At 40.8% G+C, this 27718-nt stretch overlaps 4 protein-coding genes across 7 annotated transcripts; 2 read left to right on the forward strand and 2 right to left on the reverse strand.

Moving 5' to 3' along the window:
* Window positions 1-1867: 1867 nt before the first annotated feature.
* endog (endonuclease G) lies at window positions 1868-4766 on the forward strand. Of its 2 annotated transcripts, none has more exons than XM_059005345.1 (3): window positions 1868-3147; window positions 3707-3816; window positions 4041-4766. In XM_059005345.1, the coding sequence occupies exons 1-3, from the start codon at window positions 2593-2595 to the stop codon at window positions 4345-4347; spliced, it is 972 nt and encodes a 323-aa protein (XP_058861328.1). In that variant the 5' UTR covers window positions 1868-2592; the 3' UTR covers window positions 4348-4766. The 2 variants fall into 2 exon arrangements, with proteins under 2 accessions (XP_058861328.1, XP_033850758.2); XM_033994867.3 differs by having other exon boundaries at window positions 1878-3147; window positions 4065-4766.
* A 504-nt stretch (window positions 4767-5270) lies between these two features.
* Window positions 5271-18104, reverse strand: LOC117396721 (uncharacterized). The gene is made up of 25 exons (XM_059005208.1): window positions 17998-18104; window positions 16477-16599; window positions 15915-15973; window positions 15662-15812; window positions 15125-15274; window positions 14897-14983; window positions 14635-14760; window positions 14082-14202; window positions 13601-13677; window positions 13021-13110; window positions 12749-12935; window positions 12425-12497; window positions 12239-12325; window positions 11407-11422; window positions 10060-10099; window positions 9450-9581; window positions 9104-9263; window positions 8658-8747; window positions 8005-8054; window positions 7505-7635; window positions 7195-7267; window positions 6984-7082; window positions 6777-6879; window positions 6494-6641; window positions 5271-6164 (listed from the first exon to the last, which is right to left on the reverse strand). The coding sequence occupies exons 2-25, from the start codon at window positions 16555-16557 to the stop codon at window positions 6108-6110; spliced, it is 2388 nt and encodes a 795-aa protein (XP_058861191.1). The 5' UTR covers window positions 16558-16599; window positions 17998-18104; the 3' UTR covers window positions 5271-6107.
* Window positions 18105-19506: 1402 nt separating this feature from the next.
* LOC117422608 (surfeit locus protein 6 homolog) lies at window positions 19507-22830 on the reverse strand. 3 transcript variants are annotated; one of them, XM_034037807.3, is made up of 5 exons: window positions 22749-22830; window positions 21966-22079; window positions 21322-21555; window positions 20861-20946; window positions 19507-20646 (listed from the first exon to the last, which is right to left on the reverse strand). In XM_034037807.3, the coding sequence occupies exons 2-5, from the start codon at window positions 22057-22059 to the stop codon at window positions 19954-19956; spliced, it is 1107 nt and encodes a 368-aa protein (XP_033893698.3). In that variant the 5' UTR covers window positions 22060-22079; window positions 22749-22830; the 3' UTR covers window positions 19507-19953. The 3 variants fall into 3 exon arrangements, with proteins under 3 accessions (XP_033893698.3, XP_058861496.1, XP_058861495.1); XM_059005513.1 differs by having other exon boundaries at window positions 22711-22756; XM_059005512.1 differs by lacking the exon at window positions 22749-22830 and adding an exon at window positions 22403-22534.
* A 246-nt stretch (window positions 22831-23076) lies between these two features.
* On the forward strand, window positions 23077-27423 carry LOC117397012 (surfeit locus protein 1-like). The gene is made up of 9 exons (XM_033995518.3): window positions 23077-23276; window positions 23854-23932; window positions 24404-24531; window positions 24894-24976; window positions 25244-25435; window positions 25755-25827; window positions 26103-26265; window positions 26677-26758; window positions 27183-27423. Exons 1-9 carry the CDS (start codon window positions 23214-23216, stop codon window positions 27247-27249), a joined length of 930 nt encoding a protein of 309 aa, XP_033851409.3. The 5' UTR covers window positions 23077-23213; the 3' UTR covers window positions 27250-27423.
* Window positions 27424-27718: the final 295 nt, after the last annotated feature.

Genomic DNA, 27718 nt, shown 5'->3' on the forward strand with positions numbered 1-27718 from the left:
AGCTCGGGCACACTTAAGTGAGTTGGTGACAGACAGGAGGGTGGTTTCAGTGGAGTGAGCAGAGCGGAAGCCAGATTGGAGAGGGTCAAGCAGAGAGTGGTTCGACCGGGAAGCAGAGAGCTGGCGGTGTACAGTCCGTTCGAGGGTTTTGGAGAGGAAGGGTAGGAGGGAAACAGGACGGTAGCTCTGGAGGGAGGTGGGGTCGAGGGTAGGTTTTTTGAGGAGGGGAGTGATAGAGGCTTTTTTGAAGGCAGAGGGAAAGATACCAGAAAGTAGAGAGGTGTTGAGGAGTGAGGAGATGAAGTGGAGTAGAGCAGGAGCAGCAGCTTGAAAGAGGTGAGTGGGGAGGGGGTCCAAGGCACACGTGGTGGGTTTGTGACCCTGGAGCAGGGAGGAGAGGTCAGAGTCTGAGAGGGGCAAGAAGGTGGAGAAGGAGGGCGAGTTAGTAGGGGATGTAGTGGGTGTAGGGGTTGGAGCAGGAGGGGGTGCGGGGGAGGGAGAGGTGTTAAAGAGTTTGCGGATATCTGAGATTTTAGAAGAGAAGACGGAGGCAAAGTCGTCAGGGGAGATAGAGGAGGGAGGAGGAGGGGGGGAGGGTTTAGGAGGGAGGAGAAGGTAGAGAATAGTTTATGAGGGTTGTTAGTGGAGGCTTCGATTACAGATTGGAAATAAGCACAATGAGCAGAAAAAAAACACTTCTAGTAATAAAAGAGAACGATTAAAGGGTTGTGAAGCTACCTGGTATAATTGGAACTGATTAAATGAATACAGCTGTGTGTCATTTTGAAATGTCTATATTAGACAATTGTGGTGTACAGCACTACAAATCCAACTCTCATAGAAGTGTGACGTTCAAATGACTGACGGCATCACGCTCACACAGCTCATATAATTATCTGCGGTAAAGGATCCAATCTGGTGAGAAATATTAAAAACATTGGATAACTTCAATATGCTTACCATCTCAACTCCGTCTCCATATTTTGATTCGTCTAAGTTCTTAGACCAAATCTGTCCATGCAAAGACTGTGAAGTCGGCCGCAGACATTGGGTGCGTTCACGGAGATCATTCTGCGCAGATTTGTGCATATCTGACCAATATATCTTCTAAGAATGATTTCCGTGAACTCCCCCAATGTCTGCACTCTAGCCGGCTGTAGCTTGATCTAGCGTGGAGTAGGTAGGGCCCAGCCATGCAGGCGAGATGTTAGGAAATGCGATCAAATTCGGGTTGAAAACATAACACGGTTGATTGAGACGATCGCAATTGTGGAGGATACCGGATTCAACTTTAATGTCTTTTGTTGAGCCAGATTACAGAAGACTGTGTTGATATTATTATTTAAACGGAATATTGGTCATTTGATTGTTACTAGTTATTGTCTCATATATATAGTAAGTAGGATAAATTAGCGATTTGGATTTTTATTGTAAATTGAATGAATGTTAAATAGTTTATTTTTGTATAAAATGATTCCAGGTTATTGTGCGTCTTTACATTACGATCATTTCTTTTAGCTGCTTGCTTTTACACACATATAGGTTTCAAATTTATGAGATTTCCAGCGGGATATGAATTGAAGGAGCTACACAGCGGATTCACTATGACCGGGTGAGATCAATCCTTTTTTTCTGCTGGATATTGGATTACAAATATATATTTTTGAATGGCCATTCCGTTTTTGTTTTGGAGAGCGTTTTTTGTTCTATTGGATGTCTTTGTTATTTTTTGGGAACTGTATTTGCCTGCTGTTCGATTCATGAATAAGCAGTCTATTTGGAGGCTTATCTTTAGTGTGCTTCTGTTTCCTTTCCTCTTCTCGAATCTATTGAGCAGTGTTCTGTACAGATGGCTGCGGGTGGGGTTGAGTGACGTTACGCAGCAGCCCTCTGTTCAGAACGCCACACTGTACTACTTCAGCATTGGAGAGCGCGGTGTATTGTGAAACAATACAGGGGTGGACGTTAAATTCATTACTCCAATCCAAAATAAGCATTTTAACTACCCACTGCACCTTGGAGTCGATGTCAGGATATATGAGCACAGTTTGTGTTGAAAGTGCACATACCTAACTAAACAATAATTAATCACAAGCTTTCAAGAGTTGGGAGGTCTGTCTTCAGATGAAAGTAGAAAAGCGAGGATTAAGACCTCATTTAAAAAAAACAACATATAAACATAATTTAGATATTTTATTTAACATCATGTAATCAATGAAACTACAAAATGTATCGCAAAAGTCTACCACAAGCCATAGTACAGTATTTCATCTTTTTTTTTTTGACGGAAAACTACAAAGCAGTATGTAATTCAATATGTTAACGCAACATTATTCAGCAGGTTTCATTCGACTTAATGAAGCAAAAATTAGTTATGAAACAGTTATTGTCCTCTCTGAAGAAACTGACCGCGTCGTCTTCATACTCTGGCGTTGGCCCTTTAAATACAAACTCGTCATTGTAATGCGCCTTTTCCGTTTTTGCTGTAGCACGCGTGTGTTGCTGTTTGTATTGGCGTATTAAACTATGTGGTAAATTATTTTCTACTTGTTTTTATTTAAGATATATTCGTTTCATGTGTACCCTACTTGTATGAAAACAATGAACCGGATTTTAAACTCGAAATGGCTCGTGTCTGGAGTGTCCTTGACTCTAGGAACAGGCATAGGCGCCGGCTTAGTGGGTTTTAAAAAAGCCAACGAGAGCCCTAGTATTCGTGAACCATTAAGCGACATCTATAACCGAATCCCGATTATCCCGATTCCGAATGTGGACGCAGCAACGGACCTTAGCAAGTACCACACGGGTCAGGTCGGAACCGCAAGAGCCACGGAAATCATGAAGTACGGGTTTCCAGCCCTGACTCATATTAAGAACAGAGAATCCTACGTTTTATCTTATGATCCAAGGAACAGAACTGCGCATTGGGTGATAGAACAGCTGAATATCCCAAACCTGACGGGAGAGTCCGATAGAAAGTGCAGCGAGTTTAAAGAGGATGATTCTGTCCACGTTTATCACCGGGCCACGAACTGGGACTACAAAGGCAGTGGGTTCGATAGGGGTCACCTAGCGGCAGCCGCAAACCACAAGTGGAACCAGAAAGCAATGGACGAGACTTTCTACCTCAGCAACACAGCACCGCAGGTATTAAGCATATATATATATATATATATATATATATATATATATATATATATATATATATATATATATGTATATATATATATATATATATATATGTATGTGTGTGTGTGTTACAATACTAATTCATATTTGTACTGTAGTCTCTTATAAGACTGTACAACACGCATGTTAGTTACTGACAGCTAATGTTAAGTCCTTGTAACCATAAAAGTAAATTGGTACAAAAGACTATTTTACTGATATTATTTTGTTTGCAATAACTATGGACTCCTAGCATGCATAAACATATCTGAAAAAAAATATTTGTTTCAAATACACTGCATTTATATTTTTGTGAGGCTAATAAGGGAATTGGTCCAGTATTATATCCTGTCCTACAACTTATGATTGGTGTAAAAACTGAACTTGGCAAAAACGCAAAAAAAAAAAAAAAAAGAGTTGTTAATGTTACTATACGGGATCAATGACCAACAATATTGTGACCTATTCTTAGAAGCTAAAAATCCCGAGACCCATTTACAGTATACTAGTGGAACCAACTTATGCTATAATTTTCCAGAATCCTCATTTGAATCAAAAGGCGTGGAACGGCTTGGAGAAGTACTGCCGAAGCCTCACAAGGCACTACCAGAACGTGTTTTTGTGCACGGGCCCTCTTTATTTGCCCAGGTGAGACAAAGGGGTTTCTGAAATGAATTTTGCTTGCAGGCGCAATGTCTATACATTGGGAGTAATAGTTTTTTCCTAGCATACTTTTGCAGATCAGTTTATCTAAATGTTCGTTTTCTTCTGTATATACTCGTCTTGTTGTGTTGTAGTTAAACGACTGCACGCGCAGCCTGGTTAGCACCTTTTAAAGCCCAGTTTCCCAGTCCTGCTGCTCTCCTTGAAAGGGAGCCGATCTTGTTGTGTTGCAGGACGGAGGCGGACGGGAAGATGTACGTGAAGTACCAGGTGATCGGGAAGAACAACGTGGCGGTGCCCACCCACTTCTTCAAGGTGGTCATCCTGGAGAAGCGGAGCGGCGAGGTGGAGCTGCGGTCCTACGTGATGCCCAATGCCCCGGTGGATGAGAACACTCCGCTGGAGCGCTTCCTTGTGCCGGTCGAGAGCATAGAGCGAGCCTCCGGGCTGCTGTTCGTGCCAAATATCATGAAGAGGACCAGCAGCCTCCGGGCCATCACCGCAGGGGGGAAATGAGCAGGGAGGATACCAAAATATTTCAACCTTTCACGGAACTACATTAGGAAAGATTTGAACAAATTAACTTTTTTTTTTCCAACATATAATTGAGTCCTATGTATGCAATCTTGAAACAATATCGTATTTGTCACGTCTGGTAATGTTAAACAGCGTAATGAAAGATGGCACCCGCATTTAAAAAAATAACCTTAAAAATTAGCAAACAATTGCTCAATGCAAAACTTACATTAGTGATCTGCACGGAGTAGAAAGTCACTGAACTTTAATGGGATTGCATTGCAGGTGTAATGTGCCTGTAAGCAGAAATATATATTTAGACGCACAGTCAATTTAAAAATGACTATTGCATTTATTTCTTTAGTTATCAACTGTGCAAGTTATTAATTTATGTAACGTATCTAAAACAAAAATGCCATTTTCAATTGACAGTTTTATTCAATGACCACCCTACTATTCTCCGTCTTTGTTTTAGTGAACGCAATGTTTCACCTCTACCGACGTAACAGTGTTGGAAACCAATGTGAAAAATGCTCAGGTAAAACAGATTCCCTCTTTGAGAAGACTTTAGACGCAATAAAAAATTAAACGTGGTGCTTGTGGTAAAACACTGGATTAAGGTAATTACTGTATGAAAAGTGTGTGCACTTCCAACACAAACTGTTCATGTTGCATATCCTGACATCGACCCCAAGGTGCAGTGGGTAGTTAAAATGCTTATTTTGGATTGGAGTGTCTTATATTTGAGAAGAACTCGAACGTGCACATTTTATATAATAAAGTAATGCATTCTGAATATTTACATTTAGCCAAAAAAACCAGGATTTTTCTTGTAGTGTAATTATTGACACCAACATGCAAAACCTGCATTTTGAGGATCTGTACTTCCAACATGCAAGGAATAAACAAACACACCAAGTGTATTTTAAAGGTTTAAATTAATTTTCAGGAAAATAACAGATGTGTACTGTTTTTGTCAAGATTCTTAAATATACATCAAGTGAAAGATGTGTATAAGATACCAAACATTTTAAAATATTAATAAAATAAGGTTTCATGATAAAGATAAACTTGAATAAATGTCAGTGTCTGTCGGTACCATGTATTGGAGTCTGACCCTACTGTATAAAAATTCTTTAAACATATGTAATTATTTTTATTCCTGTAATTTCTCAGACTTGATTCAAACATGTTATAAATGAATATTGTGGTGAAACTCATGTTTAACTTTTTAATTTTTTTTTACAAGGTGTCTGAGCCAATGAGAATGTGTATCAAGCTGTAAAGTATCAAATCTGGGACAGGCAGACTAATGTCAATCACAGTGGAACACATTTTGAACAGCACTCCAAGGCCATATATTCATCACAGTAGTTCATACACAACACATCTTATAGGTAGAGAAGGCATGTTAGACAAATAGACTACCCTTTCAAACAGACCCAGAGAAACGGGGACTCTGCAGACTTCATGATGAGGTATCTGAGGAACTGAGCTTCAATGATGCTACAGAACACACACCCAACTGAAAGTGTCTTTTTTTTTTTTTTTTTGACAATAATAATCATATTCCAACACGTCTGACTTCACTGTTCCGGAACTCGAAGTTATATGGAAAAAAGTCTGTGATCTATCATTTTAGCTTTTCAGCTGCAAGTTAAGATTTCTACAAAAAGTTAGTTTCACAAAGTTGGTTTAACTGCCTTACAAAAATATGAGTATTCACAAAAGAAAAGGTTATCTTGCAGAAGCAGATTTTTTCAAACGGCTGTTTCAATTTTCAGTCTCAATGCAGACAGAGTGATGAGAATGGCTTCCTAAAAAAAAAAAAAAAAAAAAAAGAACCAGGATTTAAATGAAGGAATGCAAGGTGTCTGTGTACTAATGAAGTCGCAATATTCAATATTTCAAACAGCACAGATGTACTGGTGTTTATTTTACTGATCTAAACAGTCCCGGATCTACACCATAGAAATACTGCCGCTCTTTAACTCTGTATGGATACAGCCGGGGGATTTAATGGCAGCTGAATTATACAACTAAAACACAGTGAAATAAGATTTATACATTCTGAAGATCTGCCACAGTTCTATTATCATTAAAACAGACACTGCCCACTGCTAAATCCTGTGGTCTCTAGTGGTACCTCTGTGCGTATTGTCCTGCTGCCCTGGTTTGGGCAGGTGTTCAGGTAATGGTCAAACAGGATGCTGGGGTCAGTCACATCCAGGTTCTGGTCAGTGTCCACACTGGCCTCTAAACCCTGCAGACCCCCAAACACAATCAGGGCATGCCTGCAAGGAAACAGCGCAGCTTTTCAATGCACACAGAACGGTTAACCCAATCAGAGGCTTAATATTTGTAACGAGAAGCACAGCAAAAAGCATCATTGTGTGAGTTTAATGAGAAACCAGGAATTTCGAGCTTACTTGAAAGGAGACAGGGTTACACTGTCCACGCGACTGCCTCTTTCAGATGTGCCAATTGTCAAGTCGTAACCTTCCTTGAAAGAGCATTCGGTGAACACTTTACCTGTGCGTAGAAAAAACATGATAGGTACATTTCTTAAAGAAATGGAAAGTAGTAGATCTGATAAGCAGACTTATACAGGAGCAATGTGCACCAAAAACACTTACTGAGGCAAGAGGCCAAGCGGACGCTGTAGCCCCAGTAGTGACCAGACTCTGTCCTCGGAACATGAGGCGCCACTACCCTGCCCTTCTGGACTCTGCTTTCTGAACACACACAGAATGAGACGTTAGATAAACGATGCAAGGGAAGAAAGCAGGTAACTGTATGCAAGAGGCTTTCTGTCTGCTCAGAAGTAGCTCTGCAAAGGGACAATACCTGGATTCTGGCTCTTGTCTAGTCGCACTGTGACTCGAAGACCAGCCTGAAGCTGCCTGTCTATCTGCACCTCCTGAGGGAAAAATAAATACATACAAATTAATTAACTAAAGCCCGATTTGCACGGTACTAGAAATCACCACATAAACAGGTACTTTCAGGATTTTTACCAACATCGGGGAAATTTTGTCCCATGCAAACTGTCCATTTATTTTTTATCCCAGATCTTTCTCAGAGGTCCTCTGATTTTTTTTTTTTTTTTTTTTAATGCCCTCCCATCATTTGATTCCTCCTCTCCTTGTGAACGTACCTTCCTCATTCCACAGTTAACAAAGGACCCTTTCCCTGGTTTACAGGGCCTGTCTAACACCACGCCTTCCCGGAACTCCGACTCCTCATCCATCCGCATGTGATGAGGGCTGTCCAGGGGGTTTAATAAACCTGGAACACACCATTAAACAGCTGAAAGGGGTCATGACTCCAATCTTTCTTTTTTGGGTTCTCTCCTCTTTTACTTCCCAAGTAGAACACAAAAACATTCTTATATTCCCAAGTACAATGACCCCACCTGACTATTTCTTTTAAATAAGTGAATTCCATGTCATGTTTTTTCAGTGCTAATGGCTGGTGTGAACCTTTTAAAAAGATGCCCCCCAGTTTTCTTTGTGAAGCTGTTTAGGGCATAAAACACCAGGCCTGGCTGTTTTTAAGATTTATTCTCAAACATGTAGGAGTGAATAATGGATTATTCAGAAGTTAGCTATAGCAACTCCTTGTGCGGACCATGAACGAATGGTAGATATAACTTACCAGCAAACTGTAGATCTTGATGCTTTGGAAAAAAGGACTTCCGCAGATATCTGCCAATAATAAAAACACACACACAAATTAGAGCACTTTAGAAGAGTACACATGTGAAGCAGCCGTCGCTGTATCGAACCCCTTCAGACATTGCCTGTTTGTTTAACGTTTTCAGCACCTTTTACGAAAGCTTTGGTCCTTTTACCGTCTTTCCAAAATGTGCCAAAACCATATTATGAAAGTTACAACACAAATAAAGTTGTAGCTAACAGAATAACTCTTACAGGTTGTGCACTTCCTTCGTTTTAGATATGTCTCAAATATCCAGTTTTGAAAGAAGCACATTATAATAAGTTGGGATGTTTTGGAATGAAAATACGTGTGCTATTACGCGTTTCTTTCAAAACTGCACATTTGAGACGTATCTTGCTGATCGAAGTACAAGACATATGAAATTATTTTCTTAGCTACAATTACTTTAAGAATGCAGACCTGTGCACTTTTTAACTGTAATGGGGATGTCAAAACATTTCATAGCATTTTGGGCATTCACATTTTTAACACTGTTGATTCTGCCAGTGAGGCACATACCATTATTTGTTTAACACCCCCACCTAATATTCTTACCACATCCAAAACTGTAGGGAAAATGTGCAACTTACTGTGGGCACTCCAGGTACTGGAGAATGCGAGCAAGCTGGACACAGGCTTCTCCTTTCTTCCCAATCCCTTTGAACTCTCCTACCACACTCCTAGAAGTCAAAAAAACAGGGTCACTTAACCTTCAGCTACCCACTACCCCTTTAGTCGTGCATTCGACTATTCCTGAATCCTAAAACTGTAACCCCCCTGCATAAGGAACATCTGTTTCAAATACAGCACAGTGGTCCTCCCATCTATCTTCAATCACCTGGACCTATGCATGAGGAACCACCTGTTTCGTAGCACTTGGGCATTCACATTGTTATTAACATCAAACAAAGCAGTACACTGGCGACAGTCATATCTTATACACATTTTTTTTTTATTATTGTTTTTAAACATACAAGCAATTGAAATAATGCATGAAACACAGTCAGATCCGTGACCCTGGTCAGTACGTGCTTACTTGGTATCATCCCCTTGCTCATCAAACACCACAACTTCATCCACGCAGAAGACAGCACATGCACGGGCTATCTGTCCAGCGAGGTATGTCCGCAGCTCAGGGGACTGGGCATTGTCCAGCACTGACCCTGGCAATGCTACGCTGACTGTGTACGGACGGCCTGCGATCGGATTACAGAAAATAAGAACTTATTAGAAAGATGTAAAAATGTTTTGTATTTTTTTTTTTTTTAAATACAATGACACACAGCAGAAAGCTCTTTAACATCTGGTTGAGTTCTGCAACAGAGCTAACAGCATCATGTTCTCCAGCTGCTGATGAGCAGTGTTGTGAGGTGCAACGTTACCTCTCCTCTTTATCTCCTCCTCTTGTAACTGTTTTCTTTTTTCCTCCTCTTCCTCTTCTCTCTGCTTCTTCTTCTGCTTCTCCAGAGTCTTTAGAAATGTTGCTTCTTTTAGTTTTTTTGTTTCCTCTTTTCCTGCAATTCAAACCAAATTTACAATGGCTTTAAAACACACTCACACTTGGCATTTCAGAGGTGAGACACTTAGAACAAGCAGAGATTTTGAAACCGATTTAAATCTTAGCACTTGCAGTATACTGTTTATATACCGTTTCAGCTCAACGTGTCAATTTGACGTCAGGGATGGTAATAAGACTCCTAGCATAGCAGTTTCACCCATTCCAGGTTTTAATGCAAGCTTGATTTGACACAGTGTATAGGTAACAAGCACAGATGTGTCTTATTAAACTCATAGTAAACATAAGAACATAAGAAAGTTTATAAACGAGAAGAGGCCATTCAGCCCATCTTGCTCGTTTGGTTGTTTTAGGTTATTCTAATGTTTTAAAATGTATTCCCAATTAGGGCTCTTAAAGTAACCGCATGTCTAAAGTTCTTAGATCTAGTTTTGAAACACAAAACACAAAAACTAAAAAAATTAAAAAGTACTCACTTTCTGCTTTCCATTTTTTCCAATCAACCTTCTCTTGGCCCTGAGGAGAAATAAAACATACGACTTTATGATGAATGTACAGTTTGCTTCGCTTGTCAGGAGATGCTTTCTTTGAAAACGACTGCAATTTTACATATTTTACATTCTTTTAAGTTCTTTCCATTCACGTCCTGTTATAAGACTTCGGAACCCTCATGTGAATATACTGTTTAGTGGTTTTTGTACGCTGGTATTTGTAAATAACTACCTTTTCTGCAGTTTTCTGCTTCTTCAGTCGCGGACTTTCGTCCATCTTTAAACAGAGCTAGACAACCAGAAATTACCATGCTGGTTCCACTTCCGGTCTCTTGTACTTCCTGTATTTACTGGAAACTCGTGTTTAAAAGCAGGGTTGATCGGACAGTAGAGGCGAGGGGCAGGGAAACGCTATTCTGAATTTAAAGCGTGGCCTTATTTGACCTACACTAAAGGCATAGATAAAACACACTTGAGGACACTAATGTGTTTTCAGTCTGGAGTAAATAAATAAATAAAATAACCGTTTAAAAAAGCAGCCAATTCACACATTTCTTTTCCAGGTTTATGCGAACGGGATCTGTGAAACTGATCTATGAAAACAGTGTTTTGATGGCACAGTGTTTTGACAGCAGTGTTTTTATAGTATCAAAAGATGACACTACAGTATGTCACTATGCAGATACAGGCTGCGTAAAGAATAAAAGTAAGTAAAAAGCACACTGAATAAAACAATACCCCTCCTTTAATATTTTGTTACTAGCCATTCACATATTAATAACACAACCATTTTTAAAACAAAATACAGCATGTAGGACACTTCATTGATGCTTTATTTTTTTGCATAAAACAATTTCGGTGCAGGTTTCATTAAAACGATTAAAACTTCACTTGGGAAGAAAACAGTTCCAGTACACAAATCACTCAATTGATAGTACACAACCAAACAGTGGCATTTGAAATCCTGGCTGGCACACAGAAGAAAAGTGATCATGTAAATGTCATCCACTCTCATTAAAATGCACCTCTTAGCATTTACAGATGGCAGATGGAAGGGGTTGGCTTGCTCTCTGCCATTCATTACAGCTCTTTATGATTCACATAAAGGTGCGTCTGTGCAAAACAGAATCAACAGAATTTAATACAGTGCATACCAATGCCTGTAAGCATTTAAGAGCAGAGTGAGGAATCACTATAGATGCAGAAGGGCTGACATTAGTGTGCAGGCTTTAGACTGATCCTTTTAAAGATGTGGCAGTGGGACTGGCCATGTCCTCCAGTGTGGCACTCATTTCTGTGGACTCCATTCTTTCAAGATTTTCTCAGCTGCACATAGTGTGGAGTCCTCCTGAGGAGTTCAAGAACAAACCGTTTTAAAAGCCAAGCTTCAAAAAGGAGAACAATGCTTGACACACTGATTTAAAAATGACTTTAAAATTTGATTAAACCTTCAGGTCCCTTGAAACGGTGCCCCATACAGTTTTAATAATGTTCTTGTTTAAAAAGATTGAAAGCATCAGCAATACAAGCATTTACCAAACATCTGGACCTCTTGTTTGTTATAGCTTACCTCAGAAGTTAAGATTAGGCATTTACAGTAAATGAACAATAAAAAACAATTTAAAAAAAGGCAAGGTTAAAAAAGGAGTGCTATCTAAATTTGCATGCCTCATTACTCTTTGTGGCGTGACTGAACACAGCCCCTCCCCCCAAACTTTGGCTGTGTTAAAAAAACAAGAAACAATTCTTGTGAACACGCTGTAGGTGTTTGACAGCTCAAAAAGGATTCCTAATATTCTACTGCAATTCACTAAAGAAAAGCTTCTGTCATTTAAATCATTAAAAGAGAGCCCACAGCACCCCCTGCAGTTTGTTTAACGCATTTTTTCATTTTTGTATGGAACACTGAGGTGCAGCTAAATTGATCGAAAACAACACCGATAGCAACATTGCAGATTTTTTGCATTTCCTTCAATGATTTTATTTTTTATTTTTTTATTATACTTTACTGTAACATGCACAATAAGATAACTTCGGACCCCAATGGCAAGGTGCAGCTGTGGAGAATCAGCATTTATAAATAAAGGGCTCACTGAATGCCCACAGAACACAAGAGGATCTTGAGACCAGATGTATGAGCGTGCTTGAAACCTTTCAAACCTACCTTAACAAAACAGAAACGGACGTAGTTTTCAAAGTCCTTCTTGTGCTCGGCACTGTAAAAGGCAGACACTGGGATTGTAGCCAGACCCTATGGGACATCAGAAGTAAGAGTTAACCACGCAGTCGACAAAAACAAAATGATAACGAAGGACCAAAGTAACAGAACCTGCTTTGAGTATGCACTCACCTTATTCTCCACTTTACAAATCTGTAATCATAGGGTTCCTGATTGGCATCGCTAGAGTCTTGCAGGTCTGCCTCTGGAAAACAACAGCAGCTTTTAAAGGGAAGATCCACTTGCAGTCAAACAAACAAGACAGCGGTTAGCCTGGATTCCACTGGATTTGGAAAGTTTTCTCTGTCCGGATTGGTTGCTGTGCAACAAGCTGTTTAGATGCTTCATGATTAAAGCTCTTACCAGGAGCTTTAAAATCCACTCCCTCATCTCTTACTAGCATTGGCAGCATTCCCATTTCATAACATATAGATTGACAGGGTTAAGAAGACTGACTGAGTGTGGAGATATCTGCGATCAGGAAGTACCCGCCCTCGGGCATGATGGGCTGCATCCCCACAGCGAGCAGGCTCTGTGCCAGGCGGCTGCGTTTCTGCTGGAGCTGCCGTGGGAACTGTAGGAAGTAACTCTCTGGCTTCCCAAAACAATCCAACTCTCTCTGGAAACCGTGGGCCACAGCCTCCTGGGACAGACACAAAACAAAAACTTTACCGTCCCCGGACCAGTTATAACAAAGCCTGTTAACATCCGAGTTCTCGAGTCCTTACCTGGGCTGCTGTTGCACAATGATACACACAATTCTGGTGGACTGTTTTTGCATGCTTCAGAAGATGATCAGGGCCCATTGCCCAACCAACCTGAAACACAAGTGGGAAACAAATTCTTATATGAACAGTGGGTATAATGGATCAATTAAATAGCATGGTCCCGTCCAAGGGAATCCACTAGGGTTGCACTAAACAGATGCAATACAGGGCAATGCTCCAGTGCTGTCAAATGCTCAGAAAAAAAATCCAGCTGTGTCTTATCCTGGCAGGGTATAGGTTGATCAAATCAACCCCTAAGTCAGTGGTTATCACAGTTACATACCTTCATTTGAGTGAAGTTCATACTGTTATTTTTTACTTTGCAGACTTCTCAACACTCTGGTCTCACAACAGAATGAACAGCACGTGGCTAGCGGTGACGACAGCATTGAAATGGGTTGAAAGGCTAGTGATGGTCAATTGTTAGCTCACTTTTGCTCTTGTATTTCAGAAGTCCTGAAGCTCCCCAGTTTATGGTGTTATTGTTTACCTTTTATTGAAATGGTCGTTGTTTTTTAAGTACACTTTTAGTTTCTCTCACCTTCCATCCTGTGGCACTGAAGGTCTTCCCTGCGCTTCCGATTGTGATCGTGTGCTCCCACATCCCAGGCAGGGTGGCTAGGCAGAGAGACAACCCGCTGAATAGCAATAACATTTATACAGTGTCCATACCCCTTGGACTTGATTAGCAGCAGCAACAAACCTGACTTATCATGCCGACATCCCAAGCTGCTTCACCAAAAAAACACACAAAGATTCAACGATACAGCCTCCTGCGTAACTCAATCACCTCTCAAGCATAAGAAAAAAAAAAGCGATGTTAAAAAAAACAAAACTGTTTTGTACAGAACCAGGGAATCCCCCTGGACTGCATTAACCACTCATAGGGGTAATCCCTGGGTCAATCGTTGATACTGTAGTTTATCCCGGAGCGGTCGATCAAATCAAACCGCTAAAGCAGGTACAAAGAGAAGCCTGAAATGTGTGTGTTTCCTCCAAGTGAAAAGGACGACAGTTCTCACCTATTTTAACGTGCTCTGCACCATCGTAAACAAGCCACTCGTACACCTCGTCACTGATGCAGAGAGCTCCGTGTTTCACACACAGGTCTGCAATCACCTGCAGCTCCTCTCGCTTATACACCTGGAGCAGACAGAGAAGAGAACCCAGGCAGCAGTGAGAGGCTGTGGTGCTGAGGAGGACATTCAGTGATGGGGATAACCCAGTTAAAAGAAATACAGTACAATACGCACCATGATACAAACAGATGAGCTACTTCGATGCAAGATAAAGTAATGCAATGCTGTTGGTCCGTGACTCACAAGCTTTTGCAGATGGGGATCACCTTGGTTTCCACTACAAGATGCAATACATCATGAGGTCACAGAATGATATTCATCATGACATATACTGATGAGCCACAAATTCATAATTGTTTCACATATTTCTTAATACAGGAAACTACTAAATGTTTTTTTTTTTAAAACAGATGTTTTTACTTAACAGTGTTAAAGTACATATCTGTCATGTTATTTCGATCGTTACATAGTTCATTATCAGGAGATGTTTTATTACCTTTCCCAGTGGGTTGTTTGGTGTATTCAGAACAATGGCTTTTGTGTGTTTGGTGAATTTGCTAGCCAGCTCTTCAGGATCCAAGACCCAGTCACTGCTGGACAGTGCAGCCCCCTGCGTTGCTTTCTAATACAAAAACAAGGTTTGTGATGAGGATTACTGAACACCAGGGTGAATTAACAATAATACTACCTATAGCAGAAACAGGAAAAGTCTGTTCTGAAATCTGAAATCTGAAATCTTCTGGCTACACCGTACTTACCGGTCTCAGTGGCACGTACACAGCACGGCCCCCAGCCATTTTCACCATTGGTTCATAACAATCGAAAAATGGCTCTATAAGTATCACCTGCATTGGATAGAAGGAGATGCATTAGGTACCTATGGTGCAAACTACCTGGTTTAGATCATTACTTATCATGCTTGCCGGTCCAGTATATGTCCTTTTTTAAGCACTTTCATAAAGTGAATTTCTTCCAGCCATGCTCGCCTCGTCTCCTTCATCCACCAGTGCCTGAAACGTGCAGAACAGAGCCTGATAGGCCCCCACTGTGACCAATATATTTCCTAGAGGGTCAATCTGCCTCCCCATGATCCTTCCAAAGAATCGAGACAGAATCTTCACCAGAGCAGGGTGGCCCTGTGGTGACAAGGGCACTGTCAACCAGAGAATCTTTTTAGATTCTTTATTTTTGATTCAGTATACACGTTTGATGGAAGTACTTCACCAATCACTTCCTGTGTTCAAGGTAATAGTTTCCCATGTGCAACATGGAACGCGAGTGCAAGGCACAGGAGGGTTCCTATTACCTGAAACACAGGAAGTGAATTTATAGCATCGACAAGCATATACAGTAAGTACATGAAAAGAATTATAAACTGAGAAACACGGGATATAAAATGTAGATCACGACAATACAGTCCATAGCAAACTATTAGCAAGGTACAGCTGGACTTGTGCACCTTTCCAATACGGAATTGCACTCCTGTCCCCTGGACACTTGTGAAACCACTGGACTGTGCTTACAAAAGCCCGGGTGTACTGGTGCACAATGAAATCTTCTACCCCAGTCGCTTGTACGAAGGCTTTCTTCACAAAGTCTGGAGGGGAGAAATCTGGGAACCCCTGGCCGAGGTTTACAGCCTTGCAATCAGCAGCTAGCTGGGTAAACTCCAACCTGCAAGTGGTGAGAGAAACAGAGAACTGTCATCAACATGCATCGTGGTCTGTTTCACAGTAGTACCGCGTGCATCCACAAAGTATCCACAAGGAGAATTACCAAATATTTTTTTCCACTCCTTCAATACGGCGAGCGTGCAGCTGACGTGACATTCTCCTCTGAAAAAGAAACAGAGGGGGTATGCTTGGTTTGTGACTGTCTAGAAACACACATGGTTATGAATTGAATGTACAGGGCTGGAGACAGCATCTTGAATCAATAAGTGTGTTGTAAAGTCTATGCAGTGTTCAGTATCACTAAAACGCTATTGTATCACATGCTACAGCTATGGCCAAATGTTTTACATCCACCTATAGAATCAACTCATTTTGCTTCGTAAAGTCGAATGAAACCTGCTGAATAATGTTCCGTTAACATATTGAATTACATACTGCTTTGCAGTTTTCCATATACTTAATGAAAAACTGAGAAATTAAAAAATGTGACATTTTGACATCTAACATGAAATACTGTACTGCTATTACGGCTTCTGGTCAACTTTTGCGATATCATTTTGTAGTTTCTTTGATGCAGGTTATACAGAAATGTACTCCTCACTGATATTAGCAAATCACATGGGCTAAACAAACGGTTGGTGAAGGATAATATCTTCTTGTCATACCTTGTTTAGGTAAAACTGGTTTGAAAATGCTTTGCTCTTTACACAGTTTCCAGTCAGTATCTGTACGGTTCTTCTGAGCATTCCAGTCAGGGCACAGGATGTTTATACTGCAACTGCATACAACTAAAAGAAAACAGAATTTGGAGTTACAAACCAAATTGCATTTTTATTAAGAATAAAGCAAAATAAAAAGTAACCCCCTGAAAAAAATGACACTGTTGTGTGCAAATTAAATGACTACAAGTCCTTGCTTTTACACTACTAAACATTTTCTTGGTTAAAACGTGGTTGCCCAGGCATGCGCAAATGATTTTAGCTCAGAAAAAGAAATGCATATCTGAAAGGGATACGGTGTACCGAGTTTGGCCCATTTGGGGTACGGTACACTGAACTCACACACCCAAAAACACATCATTCTACCACATTTCTTAGCCTTTACCTAAATTATATTAATTTAAAGAAAAAAACATGCAGAAAAAAATAATCTAAAGTTATTTACAAAAATACCGTAAAACAAAATACAGCTGCAACTTCACTCCACGCTAGTGACAGTTAGGTTTAGGGATTGGTTAGGGGTAGGGGTAGAGGTTAGGGTTAGGGATTGGGGCAGGGGTTAGGTTTAGGGATTGGGGTAGAGGTTAGGTTTAGGGGTAGGGGTAGAGGTTAGGTTTAGGGATTGGGGTAGGGGTTAGGTTTAGGGATTGGGGTAGGGGTTAGGTTTAGGGATTGGGGTAGGGGTTAGGTTTAGGGATTGGGGTAGGGGTTAGGTTTAGGGATTGGGGTAGGGGTTAGGTTTAGGGGTAGGGGTAGAGGTTAGGTTTAGGGATTGGGGTAGGGGTTAGGTTTAGGGGTAGTTAGGGTTAGGGACTGGGCTAGGGGTTAGGTTTAGGGATTGGGGTAGGGGTTAGGTTTAGGGGTAGGGGTAGAGGTTAGGTTTAGGGATTGGGGTAGGGGTTAGGTTTAGGGGTAGGGGTAGAGGTTAGGTTTAGGGATTGGGGTAGGGGTTAGGTTTAGGGGTAGGGGTAGAGGTTAGGTTTAGAGGTTGGTTTAGGGGTAGGGGTAGAGGTTAGGTTTAGAAGTAAGGTTTCATTTTAGGGGTTAGGTGTAAATTGCATATGCTGTGGCGTGGAGTGAAGTTGCAAACTATGTTACTATTATTTTAACGTTTTAACCTATATTTCATCAAAATAAAATCATAATTTCTCTATTTTCTTCAGTTTATTTGTTTAAAATGACCTATTAAAGCTTAACGTGCACAAATTTGGCAGGAAGTTCTATTTTTGAGTGTGCGAGTTAAGTGTACCGTAACCTTTATTAATATGTACGTTACTTTAACCGATGCAAAACAAATTGGGTTATCTAAAATTGTTAACATATACGATTTTGTGGGTGAACTACAATGTGTCTTGACGGTAGTGATTCGTGCAGTAATCAATCACCGCATTGACAGCAACCTTAAAAAACCAAACCAAACGAACTTAAACCCCGTGACTATAAAACAGAACTGTCTGCTGCACTAACCTTGTTGGTGTTGAACAATGGAGAATGTTTGTTAAATGCAAATTAAATGCAGTCAGTAATCGCTGGAGTAATTTACTACAAAGCAACTATTTGTGCCTCTGTGTGTACTCTGGTCAGCTGTTACAGACTTCCTATGGGGACGGTACTCAATTGACTTTTTTTTCATGTGATGTCATCACAGCACAGCGCGGCCATACTGGCGGTCAAAAAGCATTGGCGGGCAAAGAAACACTCGATTTTACAATGCCAGGTGTGTGCTGTGCTGATGGGTGCACCAACAGAAGAGAGAATAACTGTGTGACGAGCCAGACAGTAGGGCAAAGTGGATATCAGCCATTAGCAGAGCAGCAAAAATGGATCCACGCAACCCAAAGTTGAAGAATATATGTAATTACGTCTCCATGTAATTGTAGGCTACTTGAAAACTGGAAACTGAACAGAAATAGTGATGCTCCTACCTTAACATATTGTTAAGGCTGTGCTAATTTTTGCACAGCAGTCCTCCTTAGTACAATCTTCATACAAAGAAATGTGCATGCCAGAAGGTTAACAAATCCGGTTTAAATAAATGAATACAAAGATATTCCAAAATACTAATCTTCCAAGTGCAACTTATCAACCAGAATTCATTTTATTACAACATGTAATTGGATAACGGCATCTGCCAAATAAATAAATAATAATAACAATAATACTAATAATGTGCTATAGAGCTCCTGGTGTTCTGCCACACTGGCTCCTGGCAGTATCTGGCACTCAAGGTGCTAAAGAGTGTCTTCAACACAATTGTAATAATAAAATAATAATGTGCAATATATTGCATAACCGTACTGATTTCATATTTTGTACATTCTTTATTTTTGAAGATCAGAGAATTGTACTACTGATTAGTGCATGTATCACTGTCTGCATTTACCTTTTAATGTGTGTAATCACGTGCTGAGGATGCAAAAATACTAATAAGGTTAAATGGCTATCGAGTTCTGCAGCACACAGGAGAACCAACTAATTGCCTCTGTTGTACACAATGGGCTTAGTAGGGTCTGCATGAGACACAACCTAAATACATGAACTCAATATGTGTTGTTGAACCTCTGGGACTCTTATGTAAAGGCACATGGAACTCAGACCCACAGCAGAGCTACATTGCAGGCCTATAAGCATCATTTTATGCCTCGCTTATGAAACCCCTGTTTTTACAGCCTGCAATGGGTCTGTGTCTATTTCAAAGGGGAGTTGTGTGTCAGAAATGAATCTTTCATGTGTTCACCGTATTGCACTGCAGCTGGTGACAGTAGCAACCAACTTGGTCTGTGCTGCTCTCCAGTGGTTTATCAGCCCGTCTTGTTTAAAAACCTACCCTTGATTATCACCAGGAAGTTACCTTGTTTTGGCTCCTTTCATTGTTTTTGAAATTCTGTTGCTTTGCTCAGCCTCTACCCCTCAGTTTGGGGGCAGACATCATAACCCAGGTCAAAAGTGTGCTCCTCATGCACAAAAAAACCAACATTTTTAAAAAAGTCTGCAAGATTTTATTGATATTCTTTAAACAACATCTGAGGTCATGCACAGACATACTGGATCCCAGTCCTTCTTATATATGATCTGATGCATGTTTATCTTAAACTAAATGCAGGTAGTTTTAAATCCAACTGCACCACCGTTAACCACTAACCCAGATTAAAGCAAGGACTATATTTTAATCATGTTGCACAAAACTTTAAACCGGTTTTATATTTAATCCCTGTTTAAAATTAATCCAAGGTTAAAAGAAAATCTTAATCCAAGATTAAAACATAATCCCAGATTAACTACTTTTTTTTAAAATCAGATTGGGGCAATCAACCCTACATGACTTTGAATACTGACTGTTACACATAGGGGAAAAAAACGAATCAACATTTCCAAAAATGTATAATACATACAATGCAGCATTATATCCCCCCCCTCCTCCTCTCATATTGCCTTCTTCAGATCCTCGGGTAGCACCCTGCCCTTTTTGCGCGCCTTGTCCTTGCGTTTCTCGCTCTTGCTGTGCTTCTGTTTCTGGATGTTCCGGCGCCTCTTGTCCTGCCTGTGCTGCATCTTCTCCAGCACGTGCTCGCTGCGCTCCCCCCAGCGCTTCTTCTTTGCCGCCTGGCTCTTCTCCTTCCTCTTCAGGGAGGCCCGCAGCAGCTCCTCGTTGTCCTTGATCTTCAGCCCCTCTGCTTTGTACAGCACGTTGGTCCACTTGATCTTCTCCTCCATCTCCTTGGCTTTGCCCTCATCTTTGCCCCTCAGCTCCTCCAGCTTGGCCTTCCTGGCCTCCACGCGGCTCAGCAGCTGCTTGTAATTCTTACCGATGAGCGGCGTTAGGTTGCCCTTGACGCTCTTCTTCTTCTGCTTCTTCTGCAGAGTCTTGCTGGCGATTTCATCCCCCACGTCCACCTTGTTGAAAACCAATGTGCTTTCCGGCTTGGCCGTTCCTACTCTATTCTGGGGCTCTTTCTCCTCTTTTTCTTCTTCTTCTGCTTTTATTTCTCCAGCCTCTTTTTCAGCAAGCTGCTTCCTCCGTATCTCCTTTCTCTTGCGCTTCTTGCGGTCTCTTTCCTGCTTCCTCCTTGAGCGTTTCCTCTCCAGTTCTTCAGCTGACAGCCCCTTAGCATTCCCCTACAGAGGAGAAAAAGGATTTTGAGAGTCCGACACACAAGTGCAGGGGTTATCAATCAATTCAGCGTCACATGTAGTTTACTACACGGTACCCGGAAGCAGGGTTGGGGTCAGTTCCTTCAAAGTCTACTGTACTTATTATTTGCTCTCTTCTGAAACACCCAGTTACTCTCCAGGTCCCAAAGACTGCACCATCTGTACACAAACTACTCACATGGCCACGAGTCTCCTCGATTTTCTCATGCAGTCTCTGGCGTAAAATATCTACAGTGAAGAAGGAACTGGGGGCCGCCTTTACACCTGTAAAGAAATCACTGTCAGTACCAAATTAAACAACACAAAACACAGCTTCAATAAAAAGCAATCTGGCAGATGGCGGAGACACTAATTCATTTGAAAACAATGTATTTACTGAACAAGCAAACGAGTGTGCCACTGGTAGAAAGGATGGCAGCACACAGAACTGCAAGATATAAGATGGTAGTGTGCAGCAGTTTGATTAATTAAGCTCACAGTAAACCCTTGCATGGCTCAAAATACTGTGCAAAATGAGTCTTACTTCCCTTAAATAACGTCTCATTACAAATTCCAATGGGTCTTTTAGTCAAAACCAGACACGTGGTTCCCAAGATGTAGCCTTGTGTAAAGGGATGATTCAGTCAGCGAGTCTCTCACCTTTTACTGGCGTCCCATTCTCAAGTGGCTTAGCGTCTCCACTTTGCACTGGTTTGGGATCTCTGTTCTGTGCAGCCTTGATGGGCACTTTCTCCCCTGTCTTCAGTGCAGTTGCATCAGCAGCAGCTGCAGGAGGCAGCTTCCCTTGTCTGTCATACTTCTTCCCTCCCGGAGGTTTCTGTCTGCTCTTCTTTTTAGTCTTGGGCTGGCCTGCCTCCCCACCCCTGTATGGAACTACAGTAGATAAATATAGAAACCACAACTGGGCTCAATTATAATATAATCCAGTTAGAAGTCCTCTCAAAACACTTCCTTTCACCTTCTCAGTTACATAAAGCATTAAGGGACCTGAACCCCAGCTGATAAAGGAACAAGGGTTATCTCCAGTGTTGTACATTTGGAGCGGTTTCATGCGACAGCTTAAGAACATAAGAAAGTTTACAAAGGAGAGGAGGCCATTCAGCCCATTTTGCTCGTTTGGTTGTTAGTTGTTGCTTAATGAAGCGCCACTCAATTTCACTGTACATGCCCTCGCCAGACCATCACATTTATATACTGTATGTACTGTAGTTCAGAGTGTGGCTGTAGAGAATGTGATTAATGGTTTTCTTATAATATATAAAAATAAATAAATAAAAAGTTACCAAATGGCCTTTTGCGTAGTTGTAGTTTCTGTGCGGCACACACTTTGCTACCTAGTTTTTGTAGGTACGCATCTTTAGCGGCAAGGCTGGTCATTTCATATAAAGTAGCGATGCCTAAAACAAAACAAAGGGGGGAAAAACACATTACAGTATCGTGTGCTGACTAACTTGCATGTACAAAACATAACAAAGCGAACCAATTATCACTTAAATACATTTATAAAGTAATATCGTAAAAACGCTATCGTATATTGCCCCAACTTTACTGTGTAAACACGTTATCATTTTAGATTGACACGTTCCCCATCTATATACCACGCATTCTTTTATTTGCCCGAAAATGTTATTAACATTTTAGTATCGACATTTAAACGTGTTTAGATATGCAGGCGGCTAAATCTAAATCGTTATGAAAACTGGCATGGTGTACCGGGTACCTGCGTTACATACAACAGCTGCGTCGCCCATAGCTGACTGTACTACACAGCCAGTAACTACATTTCTCTTAACTGTATGCTCATGTAGTTACTGTAAATTAATTAACACGGTAATCTGAACTGAACAGTAAAATATATGTAGTTTCTGAATATTTATAATACGGCCACACGTGCAAGACTCGGTTCAAAACAAGCTAAAGTGTTTGGCACTCGTTCAGATGTTTCATTTGTACAATTTCAACACCAGACAAAAACATTTAAAATAATAAGCCTGAGTCGTCACTCGGTTAAGGTTTAAAATGCATTACATCCACTACTGAAAATCAACAATCATGTTTCCACCGACCTGTTTGCAAACTCCCCTTAAAGGATCCACATGGCGAGGCAAAAGCAATTGAGTGATGTCGTCATCGAGCAGACTTTATTTTAAAGATACAGTACCCCTTTTGATTAAAAAAAAAGTCTAACAATCTATATAAACTAAATCACCAAATACAATATGCTAACAAAAATATAAACATCACCATCGTCTATTTTAATAACGTTGACCTTCACGACATGTTATGTGTGTCAGGCTTTTAAACACTGTTTAAAAAAAAAAATAAAAATAATCGATTAGTTTAGTTTGGATTTCATTCCTGACGGAAGCGGATATTGAAGCAATCTTCGCTATCGTATTATCGGAAGGGGTTACACTTTTACCACTCCCCATTCCAACCTCTATTACAGCCGGGTACTGATAAAGTTCATTAATGTTACCTCTATTAATATTTTACATGTAATTCGAGTTTCTTTCTGATTTAGTCATAACATGTCCAGTCTAAAATGTATCCTTGTTGCCTCTATCAAGACTCTGAAGACGTTAAGAAATAATGTAAGTAAAGTGTGTTACAAAAATTGCGTTAGTCATGTCATTGTATGTGACTGGCTGTATCCTCCTGTACTCTTTACAAAATATGCACTTATCACTCGAAGAGTCTGCTAGTGAGACTGCGGAACTTCATTTTTAAGTGCACATTGTTTCGGAAAATGTTACACAAAACTTCACAAATAAAACCGTGTTCAGCCAAGCATATCGTATAGTAGCTGTTTCAACCGCATTATTGAGTTCCGTGCGGTTATTTATTTATTTATTTTGCACAATGCTGGTCAATGACTGAACTAAGACTCCCACTGCAGAGCGGTTTGACCAATTCCTGGTTTTACTGTGAGTTAAGCTTGCTATCTATACACTGTGGCTAATTATGCTCGTAGTAAAACCTCGAATGGGTGAAACTCCTATGCAATATTTTTCCCACCCCTGCTGGCATACACTACTGCCTCGATTGTCATCGCCCATTAAAGCAGTTCAAAGTGAATGCATTGAGATGAGTGGTGCGTTGACTGGGCTACACGTTATGTTCAGCACAAGCACTTGCAATGCCATATTGCTCAAACCAGGTCTATTTCAGGCCCAGAACATTTATCCAAGAAAAGCTGTATCAGGATCCCAGTTCGGTTTGGCAGCTTTCCTATCAAGACGCTGCGAAGGTGAGCTAAATATAAGTTAACACTAAGAAGTGTTAACTTATATTTTTTTAAAAAATCTGCAAAGAGTATCTGCATGACAATTGAAAGAGCCCATAGTAATTAAGCATAAGAAAACAGAGGCCGGTATTAATGTTAGAAAGTAATACAAATAGATTATTTTTAAAGCCTTTTTGAACAAAGCAAAGACATCCGTTTGAACTCCCTGTAGATCCTAAGGAAGTTGTAACCTTTAAATTAAAAGCACTGATGGATTTGTTCCATATTGCCCCTACAGTAGTTCATCTAGGCAGGTCAGGTCGCAGTGCATTCGGGAGGGTACCTGTAGGTAAAAAGCACCTAAATGTATTGGGATGTGAGTTTAAATCTGTCCTGAAGGACCTGGTCACCCTATTGAATTATGAGCTGTTCAATACCTAAGAAGCAGTTTACTGTAGCGCCAGGCCTGTGAATGGTGTATGTTTGTATCCCCAGGAGTCTGTGTAAGATCATCCAGACAGTCCAGCTCCTCAGCAGCACTCAATGAGAAAGGGGAGGACTCCATACTGAAATGGCTCCTGTTGCTGATTCCAGCTACTACATTTGGCCTGGGGACATGGCAGGTAAGCAGTTCTTTTTTTTAGAGAACTGGTTTGCTATATCTATGTAGTTAAAGGATAAGGCTGGTCCCCAGCATCACATAAGACCTTGACTGGAGATGTGCAGTGAGTTCTGGCAAGCCCAAGGCTTGTTTAAGATCAAACTTGTATAACAGGACAGACCTGCCCTCCCCATTCTTAGGTTTAAATCATTTGACAAGTATCTTGTTAGTAGTTAGTAACTTGTTTTAAAACATCTAGAGTCTGATTTTGAACTTTCATAGTCTATTGAAAGGCGGGTTTTTATACATTAGACACAGGCATAAATGTGGGTTGCTCTACCCAGCTGTTAGAAATCCTTTACCTCCCTTCCTCTCTATGTGTAGGTTAAGCGCCGGCAATGGAAACTGCAGCTAATCCAGGAGCTGCAGAGTCTGACTACTGCAGAGCCCATAGACCTCCCTATAGAGTAAGTGACAGTTATTGGCCATTACAGGATTGACTACAGCAAGAATTAAGCTGAGCAATTAGTTCTGCGAAATGTAGAACCTGATTACGTGTGGTGGGCAGCATACAACCTGCAAAACTGCGTTCAATTTAAACAAAACCTTGTAATATCTCTACAAGAAAGTAAGTCATGTTAAAAAAAAGATTTGGCTGCTGACGACAGCTGTGAATGTTTGTCTTCGGGATTTTAGTTTCTGTTAAGTTCTAACATCTGTTTCCCTGCCTCTAGGCCCATGGAGCTGAACTCTCTGGAGTACAGGAGAGTGAAGGTGCGCGGGCGATTCGATCACTCTAAGGAGCTGTACATCCTCCCTCGCTCGCAGGTGGACCCCGAGCGGGAGGCCAGGGAGGCTGGGAGAATCACCTCGAGTGGGGAGAGTGGGGCGAACGTCGTCACTCCCTTTCACTGCACTGACCGCGGGTACTGCAGGGACCAACAGCGGGGGTTCAGGGTTACTATACGAGTTGTTTCAATTAAAGAGAGCAGGAAGGAGTTGCCAATCCTGCCAGGTGGCCTTCAGGGGCACTGCATTGACCGTTGTGTTATGGTGTGTTTGGGAGGAAAAATCATCTGGGGATAGTTCTCCTCATTGCATTTCAGCGACCGCTACAGCAGTATTTGTTTCTAAAAAGACGTAAAAAGAGGTGACAGTGGGAACTGTGTATGTAATATGATAAACATCCATCCTGGCACAAAGAGACAAGAGCTGTTTTAACAACGCTGTTGTTATTGTTTCTAGGGTAACAATCCTTGTAAACCGAGGCTTTGTTCCAAGAAAGAAGATCAATCCAGAAACAAGAATGAAAGGACAGGTATGGTTGTCATTTCATTGAATTTATGTCAACGTCCTGTGATTCTGCTGTGACCAGTGCTTGACTTGACTTATTTATTAAATACAGCACAATAGATTAAAAAGTTGCTGTTGCCTCCTGGTATCTTATCACTTCCTGCGTTGCAGGTCAAATTGATCTAGTGGTCTAACTGCAATCGGAAGATGTGACCTACAGAACAGGAAATGATCAGGTACCAGCAATCTGTAGTGTTGTATTTGAAAAATACAGTTACTGCTGTCATTACGACCCTACAGGTCCAAGAGGAGGTGGATCTGGTGGGTGTCATCAGGCTGACAGAGCTACGGAAGCCCTTTGTCCCTCAGAACGACACTGAGAGGAACCGCTGGCATTTCCGTGACCTGGAGGCCATGGCAAAGGTCGCTGGCACAGAGCCCATTTTCATTGATGCCGACTTCAGTAAGTGTGCATTTCTGTGAGCAGTGCTGGAAGGGGAACACTGACACAAATACAATACAGACTGTATTTTCTGTTTGCACAGGCTAATGTCAGGGAAAAACTCAACGCTTGCTGTAATTACACAGGTTCCAGACATTTAGTGCCAGTACACAATGTGTACTCCAAGCTGCATTTCCCTTCCCTTTGAAGACAAAGAAGTGGATAATTCCAAGTTCTGAAAGCAGCCTTGTGGAAATACAGAATCTGTGCTTCATACTGTACTAGAGTACTCCTCTATGCATATAGCATGTCTAAGCTTAAACCTATACACTTATCTTTAAAGTTCACTGCAAGATTTAGAAGAGATTGTCAGATTTAACTGTGGTTGTGTATAAAATCTAATGAAAGGTCTGTCCCATAATCATTCTCAAGGCAGCACAATTCCAGGAGGTCCCATTGGAGGACAGACTCGAGTGACTTTGAGAAATGAGCATATGCAGTACATCATTACATGGTAAGATGCTGTCATTACCACCCTTTCCAACTGTACTCAGTTTTGTAGTATTTATGGTTAATATTTCATATCTCTTTTGAAACATCCGTCTTACCATTTTCTCAGTATAGTAAAAAAAAAAGCTGTGCAACTAAAGATGTTTTGCCAACTTTTTTAAACCATGAATCCCTGGAAAAACGGGATATGAAACAATTAAAACTGTTCTCATAAGCTGCTCCTTGCACCAATTCTGTGCAGTAAGTAGGAAGCTGTTTGGAAAGACAAGTTTGTCTACCACCTGTGACTAAAGGTCAAGTTGCTCATGGGGTAAAATAATCATTAAAATCAGATATTTGAACAAAGAGTTTATGAAGTATAAGATGTACTATGTGTCCACGAATTAAGAAATCTCACTAGTTTAAAAGTTAAACTTGTTTTTCTTTAGGTATGGCCTCTGTGCAGCTACTACCTATATGTGGTACTGGAAGTTCGTCAGAAGAATACCCTTGTAGAATTCAGAGACAAAAACCCAAATGCAGGTTGGCTGTGCAGTCCCAATACTTTTGATAATGTAGATGAATGAAGTTGCAGTAGTTTGGATTACACTGTAAATATTGATAAAGAATTATAATAGTGTTGACATCTTTAAAGTGTCCCTCTGAAAATAAAGTGCAATTAAAACAGCATGTATTGCAAGAGGTCTACTTATAGCTTTACAAACTGGTGGCTGGTTTCTAGACACTGATCAACAGTAATCTTGGGCAACCTAATGTTACTTTAGGTAAGGTAGCGGAAGCCGAGCTCAGGTTAAACTAGCAAGGTACAACTGAATCTGCTCACTGCCTCAAACCAAAAGACAAGCTCAAGGATGGACAAATTCCCTTTTCCTGCACCCAGTTCTAAATAGATAAAGCTAAGCTTTACTTAGATAAAGCTGAGAGGAGCAACAAGTAATTAATTTCATTTAAACTGCAAACACCT

The sequence above is a fragment of the Acipenser ruthenus genome, chromosome 31 (assembly GCF_902713425.1).
Source record: "Acipenser ruthenus chromosome 31, fAciRut3.2 maternal haplotype, whole genome shotgun sequence".
In the NCBI taxonomy this organism is placed as follows: Eukaryota; Metazoa; Chordata; class Actinopteri; order Acipenseriformes; family Acipenseridae; genus Acipenser; species Acipenser ruthenus.